The sequence below is a fragment of the Camelina sativa genome, chromosome 3 (assembly GCF_030686135.1).
Source record: "Camelina sativa cultivar CO46 ecotype springtype chromosome 3, ASM3068613v1".
NCBI classification, from domain to species: Eukaryota; Viridiplantae; Streptophyta; class Magnoliopsida; order Brassicales; family Brassicaceae; genus Camelina; species Camelina sativa.
This window is the reverse complement of record NC_141882.1, coordinates 26804962-26817321: the sequence shown is the minus strand read 5'-3', so window position 1 is coordinate 26817321 and position 12360 is coordinate 26804962. Positions and strand designations below refer to the sequence as shown.

The 12360-nt window shown below is 38.1% G+C and overlaps 2 protein-coding genes and 1 pseudogene across 7 annotated transcripts; 1 reads left to right on the top strand and 2 right to left on the bottom strand.

Annotated features, from left to right (window-relative positions):
• Positions 1-3710: 3710 nt before the first annotated feature.
• Positions 3711-5273, bottom strand: LOC104777874 (glycylpeptide N-tetradecanoyltransferase 1 pseudogene; annotated as a pseudogene). The gene has a single exon (XR_015594479.1). The product of XR_015594479.1 is annotated as a glycylpeptide N-tetradecanoyltransferase 1 pseudogene (transcript).
• Positions 5274-6393: 1120 nt separating this feature from the next.
• Positions 6394-10083, top strand: LOC104777873 (polyadenylate-binding protein RBP47A). Its single transcript, XM_010502203.3, has 6 exons — positions 6394-7172; positions 7682-8165; positions 8378-8445; positions 8518-8648; positions 8794-8887; positions 9604-10083. The coding sequence occupies exons 1-6, from the start codon at positions 6735-6737 to the stop codon at positions 9730-9732; spliced, it is 1344 nt and encodes a 447-aa protein (XP_010500505.1). The 5' UTR covers positions 6394-6734; the 3' UTR covers positions 9733-10083.
• A 225-nt stretch (positions 10084-10308) lies between these two features.
• LOC104777872 (zinc finger protein ZOP1) lies at positions 10309-12323 on the bottom strand. Of its 5 annotated transcripts, none has more exons than XR_015594480.1 (6): positions 12084-12294; positions 11730-11930; positions 11335-11622; positions 11180-11229; positions 10989-11084; positions 10309-10897 (listed from the first exon to the last, which is right to left on the bottom strand). XR_015594480.1 is itself a non-coding variant. In XM_010502202.3 (6 exons), exons 1-5 carry the CDS (start codon positions 12090-12092, stop codon positions 10989-10991), a joined length of 441 nt encoding a protein of 146 aa, XP_010500504.1. In that variant the 5' UTR covers positions 12093-12323; the 3' UTR covers positions 10309-10897. The 5 variants fall into 5 exon arrangements, 4 of the variants coding, with proteins under 4 accessions (XP_010500504.1, XP_010500503.1, XP_087362984.1 ...); XM_010502202.3 differs by having other exon boundaries at positions 11538-11622; positions 12084-12323; XM_010502201.3 differs by lacking the exon at positions 11180-11229 and having other exon boundaries at positions 11538-11622; positions 12084-12323.
• Positions 12324-12360: the final 37 nt, after the last annotated feature.

The following is a 12360-nucleotide window of genomic DNA, read 5'->3' as shown; positions in this document are numbered from 1 at the left end:
TCTCATGCATGGTGATTAATTAGGTCTAGATATGTTTATTAAGAAAACTAGAGTATGTCTCACCCGATGTGCGAGGTTAATTTTAAAATACAAGTAAAATAAATTTTGATAAAGAGATATATTAAAATTTTGTTATAAGTAAAAACTATCTTGTGAAAAAGGTAGACGACACACTTTCAAATAAAGAAACAAGTTATTATATTTCTTTGTCTTAATATACTAATTTACATTTCAATATTTTTAATTTATTGTAACGTTTATAACGAAATTTTCAATCACCAATTTATTGTCTAGTATTCATCATTTTTACTATTTTCAAATCTCAAAAAAATAATTTCATAATTTTCGTCTAAAATATGATTTATACCCTTCATTAAGACTTAAGTTAAAAAAACCAGCCGAATATGTGTAGGGGCTCAAACTCATGACTTTTTAGAGCCCTAACAACAGCCGAAACCAATACACCAGTTCTAATTTATGTAGTTTGTATCTAAATAACTAATATATATATACATAAAATTAGGTTAGATTAATCCCTGATTTTCCTGCTAGACGCTAGATCCACTTCAGCCACCCGATTAGAGTCTAGCGATTTGTTAACCAAAGATAAATATTATAATAAATACTTAATGAGACTATTTTCCAATCAACTGGACTATACACACAAATGATTAAGACACGATCATAATCAATAATCACAAAACAATCAAACCATGCAACAAAATAACATAATCCACGCACGACACCCACAATCGACAACACTAATTATTTTATGGTGCCGAACGACACTATGGATAAAATATTTGACCGACAACTCCACTCAAGTATTTTAGGGAACAAAGTAAGTTATGATCCCTCAAGAAATATAATGAAGAAGAACGCTATATATAAAATATAGCTAAAGAGAATAAGATTTGCTATAAAAAAAATTGTTTATTAATCAACAAAATGTCCTCCCCTTTTTAGGTGTACAAGGTTTCATATTTATACCCAAATAAGGAATTAATGAGGTCATTTAATCCTATGATTCTGTATTAGTATTTCCGTTTTAATTACGCATTACTTCCGTCTTCCCAATCATGTGTGTCGTCTTCGTCGCTCCCTCTACGGTCTTAAGCAGGCACCACGCGTATGGAAATCTCGATTTTCCACCTACGCTCGAAGCATTGGGTTCACTCAGAGCATCTTGGATCCATCGCTCTTCATTTATCACCACGGCCGTGACATTGCCTACCTTCTCCTGTACATTGATGACATAGTCCTTACTGCCTCATCCGAGAAACTTCTTCGCCACATAATCACGTCCCTAAGCACTGAATTTGAGATGTCGGATCAAGGCCTACTCCACTACTTTCTTGGAATTTTTGTTAAGAGGAACGACGCAAGTCTTTTCTTGAGTCAACACAACTATGCCGCTGACATACTCCATCGTGCAGGTATGAGCAACTGCAACATTAGCCCTACACCCGTGGACACCAAAGCCAAACTTGCAGTTGATGCCGATGCTCCGGTCAAGGACCCTACACTCTATCAAAGTTTAGCAGGCGCACTTCAGTACCTTAAGTTCACCCGCCCGGACATTGCTTATGCGGTTCAACAAGTGTGCTTGTTCATGCACGACCAGCGGGAATCACACTTCACTACTTTAAAGCGAATCCTCCGCTACATTAAGGGCACTATCTCTCACGGCCTACAGATTCATCGTTCGTCCGTTACTGATCTGGTTACTTACACGGACGGAGACTGGGCCGGCTGTCCTACCACGAGACGGTCTACCTCCGGCTACTATATTATCCTTCGATCAATGTCATACTTACGGAGTTTACATTATAACAGTTTTTACAGTCAAAACATCTACAACCAAATTTTCTGGAGCTAAAAATTTAAAATCAAAGTCTTTACAGACAAAAGTAACAGCCGTTACCAATAAAGACTATTATTATTTTCATTATACACTTGTCTTTTAAGAAAAAGATTTTGAACCTATATATATAGTTTAGTGAGCTAACAACAACCCAACCCATTAGTATGTATGGACTTAGTTAACTAAAAGCCCAATTGTCTGCTTTCTCTTCCTCTTCTCAACTACGACATCTTCATCTCTTCTTTTTCTTCTCTCTCCTTAATCACAACCGATGATGCTCCTGTCCCATTAATTAATCAGTGATTGATTTCCAACAGGTCCCACGCACGGCATCGCCTGGAGGATGCAAAACGTTGTATATGATTTCGAATTGTATTTCTCATTTGGTGTAATTGTGACTTGTAGCTAAAAATTTGGACTTTTAATTGCGTCGAATGAAGCAATTAATCTGAAGAAAAAAGTATTAATTTTATCCTCTTTGTTTATTATGTTTAATGTACTATTTATGTATTTGAATTTGGGTTCGTCTTGGAACAAGTTGATGTCAAACGGGCCGGTCTGCGTCTCTGGATCGTTAGCAGCGGGCAAATTCTATTTTTTGGACCGCAACGAGCTGGTCCGCTAAGCCCGCGGACATAAAAGTTATGTCCAAGTCAGCTCCGCTAAAATCTGATCCACCAACCCACGAGTATAACCTGCTAAAATCTGCAATCCGTTTGGGTTAGGCCAGCAAGACTGGCTTTTTAACTGCAAGACCAGCAAAATTTGACCCCTTGTTAAAAAAAAAAAAAAACACCAGTTCGTTTCCATAAAGGTGTTCGTTTGCAAGCTTAAGACATGTTCTGTACAAATAAGTGTAAAGGTTTCTATTAGTTTCAGAGAAAGTGTTTGTTTGAGTTAGTACTATTCAGAGGGAATTGATTCACAATATTGTGGTTCATGTTGTAGGAAAACTCTCAAAACATATGTGTGCTGGTGAATGGTGATAGATACTCACATATTAATGTAGATTATTATAGTAATGTTCTGCACCATACCATTACCAGCTGTGGTCATGGCTGCCTTGGAACCTATCAAGGATAATGAATAAGCTGTGAAAGCGCATATGGTATTCACCTCAGACCAGAGATGTAGTAAAAAACTATTTGGGCTCATATGTTGTCTCTTTCATCTCTACACTCTGTACATGGAGAGAGCAGCTCTGGCAATATTGATGGTTGGTCTTCATTTACTACTTTACCTTACCATAGAGAGAGTCTCTAATAGAAACACGCTCGGAGCATCAGGTGCTAAACTACTACTTCATCTTTAATTGCACAACTCTCTTTTAGGATGTCAGTTCTCACGTCCACGAGCTTCAACAAGTATGGTGTTGACCCACTGAAAAGTGTTTGGGGGTATTCAGGAGGTAAAACAATTATTTTACTACTGTTCCCTCACTTTCACCTGTAAAAAAGGAAATCTCGCCTAAAAACTGCCACATAAGAGAGAGTCAAGGAGCTCTGTATCTGATTCCCGTTAATTCTCTCTCTCATAGCAAATAGTGTTTCAGAATTTTGATCCTTTGATACTTCTTCTTGGTCAAGAAACTGAACTAACTTGTACTATTAGGTAAGCTTGGTGGAGACTGGAGAACTGTTACATCAATGGTTCCAAGATTTGCTTTTGTATTTTCTCTAAAACTTTGGGAAGTTTTTTTTTTTTTTTTTTTTTTTTTGTTTTTACACTTTTATACCATTACAATATTTTGATGTGCCAATATGTTATTGATAAAAAGCATCATCAGTTTCACTACCTTAAAGTTCCAAAACAAATCTGAGGCAAATTTTGTTGTTTGTGTTGATAGTTGAGAGGAAAAACGCAGTAACATTAATTTGACTTTGTAGACATGCAAACAAATAAAAAGGCTCTAACAATATAAGATGCCAATTATTTAATAGATATATTAGATCAAGCTTACCATAGAGCAAGCCCGACTTCACTTTTGATGGCTTCAATGCACTTCCCAAACGGTAGTTATAGAGATAGTAGTGGGATCAAGCTTACCAGAGAACAAGCCCAACTTCTGATGGCTTCAATGGACTTCCCAAACGGTAGTTATAGAGATGGTAGTGAAGCAGAGCACCCTCTGATGGACGAAACTTCAATTCTGTAAAGCAACTCGCATTCTGCATCACGTCCAATGCATAGAAAATATCGACACCTTTTTGCTTAGAGACGATTAGCGCATCATTCATCAGCTTGGGAAATGAGGTCTGTGTCACGACATTGTAGTAAGAATAAGCACATTGAACTGTTGTGTTTTTCGGGTTACCAGAGGCAGGGTCGGAGATAGTGCAAGGAACAGTGTAGAAGCTGCATAAGTCCGTGACCTCATAAGTTTCAGGGCTTACTACCAAGTAAGTGTGGATGACATCTTTTCTCGGGAGAAACCAGTGCTGGACATCTTCTGAATCAAAGTAAGCCGCAACTCCAAACTGGCGAAGGTATTTCCTGAGCAACTCTGTAACAGCAGGGACATCACCTCGTCCCATTTCCCTAAACCCAGGAGTGCTCGGTGCATCTGGTACTTTGTAAAGTTTGACGGTCATGGACATAGTCATTCTTTCACCAAGGGTTGCATATCCAACATCAATTAGCTTCTTCGGGTTCAACATTCTGCCCCAGTATTGGCAGGTGGTGACTGGTCTAGAGACTACATCACATGAGGGATAAGCGGCTTGCCATATATTCTTCAAGCGGACCCTTCTAGTCACCTCCATGATCAGGATAGGAGCAAGTCTCCTAGACCTGAGATCCTTGTCGATACACAAGAAATTTATATTAGCCATGCTAACAACCTCATCACGCACCCTGATTCTTGCTGGCACCCCACTGATGAAAGCAACGAGCTTCTTAGTGGCCTTGACACGGACTCCAACATGCCAGTTCTGGTAATAACCAGGTGGACACAATGCCCACATCAGCCACTCCTTCGAGGGATGGACCTTCAAGTTACGTTTCTCAGCATAGTGAACCTTGAAAAAGTTGTAGACCTCTAAGCACATGTCATCAGATTTCATATCACATGTGATCCATTCATAGTCTTCATGAAAATTGTACGGCTCTTGCTTGACCTCAGATACCAAAGTTGGTGGCTCAATTGGGCCTTCAGGCAAAGTCGTGTCTCCCATATCCTCCAACTGCACAACAGGTTGAGTCTCCCAGAACTTATGAGTCATGGTTCCACTTCCACCTCAAGTATACTCCTTGGGATTCGGTTTCGGTTTTGGATCTGACATTTTGATGTTTCTGTCACGCTCCTTATATAGCAACAGCGATGTGTTTGGTCATTTATTCGGATTCATATTACGATGCTTTGAAATTATGGTCACCTAATCATGCAATCGTTCCTTCAATGGACTATAAAGGTCTTAGCTTTGACCAACAGATAAGTAAGTGATTATATATCTTATTTTCAACGTCTTGAGAGATATTTAAAGTTTGAAAGTTTCTTTCTAATTGTTAATTTCATCTAACTAAATTTAAGGTTTTTTCAACAAGTGGGGAATGTTGGGCATTCGGATTAAGTAGAATAGTAGATATGCCCTCATGTTAACCAGCCGCTCCACCTCATCTCCCAGTCCAATTCATTTCCAATCTTTCAGTTTTCAGGTTTCTTCAAAACTTATCGTCAGATTTAGGTGACTTCACGTGTCATCACCTACTTTCTTCGAAACTTTTCGCGCCATCATTCAGTTACGGAGACGGTCGATCATCGCAGGTAATTTGACGGACCGTTATAATAAGCCCCTCACGTTCAAAAAAACAAGACAACTCCTTACTGGCCTTTTATTTTAAGGTCCACCAATATTAATCATCCGTATCTTATTTTAAAAATACATATTTTAGTTTTGACAATTTTTTTTTTTTTTTTTTTTTTTTTAAACTTTTCTATATTTCTTCCACAGTTCCACTCATCTTATAGTTTTTCTAATTTTTTTCGTAACATTTCCTAAACCAAAAAAAAAAAAAAATGCACTTACGTATCTCAAAAATATTTTAAAGTTGATGATACGATAAAAATTGCATCAATATGTTTATGCAAAGCTCCCCAAATTGTCATAAGAATTTGTGATGTTTCACGACCTGACGTCATTTTACAGTTGATTTGTGCTAACATTTTTAACCACAATCACAAATCGTATTAATGAAAGAAAACAGTTTATGTAACGAGCTCGCCCTTTTCATAGATCACGAAGCATTAAAACATATGGATCCAGTCCACAAACTTAAATTCTCATCCTCATAAACTTCTTTTTGGTTTACCATATCCATTTATCCCAATCAAAACACTCAAAAGCACTTTCAAATCCATTTAGCCCAAAACAAAATACCCAATTTAAACTTTACCCGATTTGGAATCATCATCAACTGTCATAAATTGATGTCAACCCCGAAAAATACGGTCGAATCAGAACCGTCGGATCTACAAAACTAAACTTACAGACAAGTCATGAAATAGTACAAAACTACAACAACATGGCTTCACCACGTAAATGGGCCCCACGTTCCCACCACTTCTCTTTCAGACCTAAAGTGAATGAAACCAAACAAAGAAAGAAAAAAAAAAAAAAAAAAAAAGCCTTAAACCCTCCGAATCTACACAAAACTCTTCTCTTCTCTCTCTCCGCCTCCATTTTATCTTCCAAGAAACCCAAACCAAATCTAATCCTCTCTCTCTCGGTCTCCTTCATTAACCAAAAACTACCTTACCAAATTACAAATACATATCGAGAGAGAGAGAGAGAACGAAGAAAGATTCTAAATTTCTAATTCTTCTTCTTCCAACCAGATCGGATCCGAAAAGTTTCCATAAATTTTTTAAAAGATGCAGACACCAAACAATAACAACGGCTCAACAGATTCGGCGTTACCAACATCAGCAGGAACAACACCACCGTTGCAGCAATCAACTCCACCGCCTCAGCAGCAGCAACAGCAGTGGCAACAACAACAACAGTGGATGGCTGCGATGCAGCAATACCCTGCAGCTGCTATGGCTATGATGCAACAGCAACAGATGATGATGTATCCTCACCACCAATACGCTCCTTACAATCAAGCCGCGTATCAGCAGCATCCTCAGTTTCAATACGCTGCTGCTTATCAGCAGCAACAGCATCACCAGGGTCAACAGCAGCAGAAGCAGCAGCAGCAGCCACGTGGGGGATCTGGTGGTGATGATGTCAAGACCCTTTGGGTTGGTGATCTTCTTCATTGGATGGATGAGGCTTATCTCCATACCTGTTTCTCTCACACCAACGAGGTATCTATCTTCGTCTTCTAATCATATGTTTGTAATGATGCTAGATTTGATATTTTTGTAATTTAGATCGTGATTTGTTTGTTTAAATTATGTGCGTGGAATCTTTCTTTTTTTTGCGTGTTCTGACATGGAAAGTGATAGATCCGTGACTTTTTTTTTTTCCTGTTGTTGGAAAGATTCGTTATTGTGAATCCAATGTAAAATTTGGCAAGTTTTGAACTTTTTGATTGTGTTTAAGATCTAAACTGTGTAGAAGCCAAATGGTTGACATTTAGGGTAATGGAGAACTATCTTGACCTGAAAAAGGACAGACTTTTAAAGTTCATTTCATATGGCAAGAAAAGTACATTGCCACATATAGAGAACATTTCTTGTTATAGGAACAAAAAGAACTCCAAACATGTCACAGGGATCTGTTCTGTTTTAGCTTATTTTCTCTGTTTTTTTTTTTGTTTTCTTTTCCCTTTGAGCTTATTCTTTCTTGTTTTATTGTTTTGTGATGTGTTTAGGTTTCTTCTGTGAAAGTTATTCGCAACAAGCAAACTTGTCAATCTGAAGGGTATGGTTTTGTTGAGTTTCTTTCACGTTCAGCAGCTGAGGAAGCTCTTCAGAGCTTTAGCGGTGTAACCATGCCGAACGCGGAGCAGCCTTTCCGTTTAAACTGGGCATCTTTCAGTACTGGTGAGAAGAGAGCATCAGAAAATGGTCCGGACCTTTCGATATTTGTTGGAGATTTGGCTCCAGATGTGAGTGATGCTGTCTTGCTTGAGACTTTTGCTGGTAGATATCCATCTGTCAAAGGTGCAAAAGTTGTGATCGATTCCAACACCGGGCGATCCAAAGGTTACGGGTTTGTCAGGTTTGGTGATGAGAATGAGCGATCAAGAGCTATGACAGAAATGAATGGTGCTTTCTGTTCAAGCAGGCAAATGCGTGTTGGTATTGCTACACCTAAAAGGGCTGCCGCTTATGGCCAACAAAATGGTTCACAAGGTAAGTAATGATATAATCTTTGTGACTTCATAGCATATGTTTTTGTTTTCATGTTTTCTCTCTGAGTAGTATGCTAGTGGTTTTATTTTCTGTTTATGTCTCTTTTAGTAGTGAAAAATCAGTTTTTTTGAATATGAATGTTAAGTTTTAATAACTTGTTGATGCTTTTGACATAGTATCTAAAGTGAATTGTAATGTTTTCATTGGATTAGCTCTGACACTGGCTGGTGGACATGGAGGAAATGGTTCACTGTCTGATGGGGAATCAAACAATTCAACAGTAAGTTCTCTTAGCTATTACTCTGCTAACAACAATATACCTCATTGCTCATTGTCTTTTACTACATTGCAGATATTTGTTGGCGGTATTGATCCTGATGTTACTGAAGAAGACCTTATGCAACCCTTTTCCCAATTTGGGGAGGTTATTTCAGTGAAGATCCCAGTAGGAAAAGGATGCGGCTTTGTCCAGTTTGCTAACAGGTACTAACCTGTTCTTTGCTTGCCAGCTTACTCATCCAGTAGCGTGGGACTTTGTTCAATCATGATGAGCAATCCCGTGGGTGCTCATTTAAGAGTGGAGATGGGTATGTAGTTGCAATGTGTGACGTGCCATTGGTTTTGACAGGCAAAGTGCTGAAGAGGCCATCGGGAACTTGAATGGGACGGTCATCGGGAAAAACACTGTCCGGCTTTCTTGGGGACGAAGCCCCAACAAACAGGTAAAAGAAAATTAACTTGGAATAGTGTGTTGTTCTATATCAGTGAAACCTTGTATGCATTTCTATTAGTATGGTCCAGGTCAAACTAAGGGTTAGAGTTCTTTTGGGTCTTTTGACTTTTCTCTCTCTATGGAATGGATAAAGTTATAGAAATCCTTAAAAGCCAGACTCAGTAGTTGACATTGGATTGCAGTAGGTGGTGCATTGAGGGCCATAAAGACCTAGTTGAATTTATGACCTTCCCACGGTTTTTTGCTGACTATTTTGATTGGCAAATCTAATGCATATCACCTTGGCCCACTTGTCATTTCCCTGAACATTATCCAGTTACTGTAACAATTGTGATGGTTCAGTGTTTCTTCTAATTAGAGAAATTGACAGCTAATCAGTTATTAATGAGCTAGTTGAAGCCTTTTCCGACATATGTTATTGTTTATCTCGAGAGGTTGTCTTAGTTTCATGTTTGTCTAATTGTCTTGAGTCTATTTGTTGTAATCAGTGGACAAGTTAACTTAATCTCTACAAGAATGTCCTAGTCGCTTACTTCCCTACACTTGATGTTAACGTTTACTCAATCAACTATATTTTGCATCGATCATTGAGTGATAATAACTTATCAAGCCTGTGGCATGGATGATTAACCAACACGGTAGCTTTTAACCGTGATGACCGGCCGTATGTTTATTCTGCTCACTAACATTGTTCAATTTTTACAGTGGAGAGGTGACTCTGGCAACCAATGGAACGGAGGATACTCAAGAGGACAAGGTTACAACAATGGATATGCTAATCAAGACTCAAACATGTACGCTACTGCAGCGGCTGCTGTCCCGGGAGCTTCTTGAGAGTGCTGGTATGTCTCTATCATCAAAAAAACCGTGTGTCCTGGACTCACGGGAATTGGGTTAAGAAAAAAACAAGCCATTGGATGATCAAAGTGATCCGATGATAGTTGTTGGTTCGGAGGTTAGCTCGCACCATCGAAACTAAAACCTCTTAAGTCCAAAGAGGGTTTTGTATCCTGGATTTGAATCTTGCTTATCTTGCTGTCTCAGTCTCTGTCAAAATTTTGGGGTTGTCTAAAACTTGAATTTTACTTCCAGTTCTTTTTTTAAGTTTATTTGGTCTGTTACGGAGACTTCCTCAAAGCCAGAGTTTGGTCCACAATTAAGTAATCTTCCAAATCGCTTGGATCAGTTGCTAGTTTTATTTGTGCTTTTCAAGTTTAGTTTTTAGAGTCGATTTATCTTGAAAAATTTGATGATTCATGAAAACAAAAAGCTCAAGACTTGTGTTTCTCTAATCATACAATATGGTAACCTCATTTGAGAGGATCAATTTAAGAGGTAAGAAAAACAACTTACGTTTTTAAAGGTGTAGTAATCTATTGAAATGTCTAAAAATTTTGAATCCTCGTCAAGTTCTGGTAAAATGTGGGGATTTCCACTCCATCACTTTTAACAAAAAAAATTGGAATATATTTGTACAACAAAGATGTAATTGATTTGATTGGAACAACAGTTAGAAGAACACAAGACAAATCCCTCCGAGAGTTACCAGTGAGTATTTGAATAAACGTTATGCAGGGATAAACGAAATAACCACCACAATGTGATCAATCATAACTCTTCTCAGCTTAGCCTCCCTTCTACCGAGTGATGCATCAAAAAGGTCTATTGTAAAGACCGAGCAATGGTTTTTCTCTTTCTTCAACTCGTTTCCTAGCAGCTTCTCTCGCCCTCAATGCAGCTTTCTCTTCTGCAGATACTTTCTTCGGTTTCTCATCTTGTCTCTTTCTCTTGTTGTTGCCAATATCAACAGATGAAGGAGCTCCTTTCACAGCTCTTTTAGGGTTTAATGAAGCTGAGACAAGGCGGCCAGGTGGTTTCACCAAACTTGGTCCAGCTTCTGAAAAAGGTACCATAGGCTTTTTAACCAGAGGTACTTTAGTTCCTTTATCAGATGAAGTTTTAACCGCAGCATATGCCTCGTCTTGTGTCACCCAATGGCCTGTTTCATTACAAGTGTAAGCACACACACAAAAACTCTGTAGGATTATTTTTGAAAGTATGTAAAAAAAAACTCGATTACCATCACATACCTATAAAATCACTGTAATAGAATCCAGACTTTGAATCATAGTGCAGACCATTGGTCTGGTTGTAATAATAGCCAGAAGCACTGTCAAGCATCCAACCTGCCATAACAATATGATTACTACACGAAACGAAAAAAAACATATCTATGAATGAAAAAGGCTAAGAAATATGCCAATCAAAATGATGAAAGAACCTGAGAGTGACTCAAAAGAGGGAACCGTTTTGCTCTCTGGTGATGATTCTCTATAGAGTTATAGGGCATTAAAACTTATAAGTCAAAAAGTCTTTTGCAAAGATGGGTATAACATGACAAATGGAAAAATCAGACACTGATTGGTTTGTTCATACTTTTGGACAATAAAGGCAGTTCACAAATCCAGTTTCATGGAGTACGCAATAATCTCATTTTCCTCTACGACCTCAGTATGTTAGTCTATAACAAACAGATCCAAAGCTAAGCAACAACCCTGATATAAAAGCTACGTTGAACAACAAACTTACTAAATGACATGAAATAATAATTAAAAAGCAATCATGAGAGAGATACTTACCGGCTGTACCATCCTCCGGTGCACCGTTTGCTTTTGCTACTTGCTGAGCAGTTGCTATATCTTTCTGATAGCTACGAGTTGCTTTCTGAAAATAAGTTAAAGAAAAAAGTGGAGTCAGAAACAAACATTGATAAAGAGTATCATTGGCAAAGAAGCAAGAATTGAGTGTTGTGATGTATAATGATTACTCACAGCTTCGATCTGTTGAAGCAATTTTTCGTTTTTCTTGAGCTCTTTGTCTTTGGCTGCACTCTTCTCACGCATATCAGTGAGCTTCTTATCCACACATTCTCTGTGACGCTTACCAAGCTCATGGTTTCTAATACTTGTTGGATTGTTCTGTATCCAGATCTTACAGAAGTCGCACCATTTGTTCCCTTGGCTAACCCAATACTGCCAAAAAAAAAAAAACTCAATATCAATTTCAATTACGAAACAAGAAGACGAACAAGGGTTTCGAATAAAGATTGATAATTTGAACAGGGTTTCCTAATTCGAAGAGAATTGTATAAGAAGTAGAGAGAAAAGATTCGAATTTTGATTTACCTCAGTCATGGCTCTCGATCAGGGAGATGAAAGATTGAAGCGAAAGCTTAATCCCACAAAACGAAGTTGTCGGAACTAAAAGAACAAATTTTTCGCAGGATTCTGAAACCAATTGATGAAAAAAAAATCCTCGAGAGAGAGAGAGAAAGAGATTCAAAACCCTAATGCCTTCGACCCGATTCAGAGCGGAGAGAATTATATAAAATTGGGGAAAGAATCGATTTTTATAATTTCTAATTTATTTCCATCTCCCGAACCGGTTTGAATTGGTTAAGAC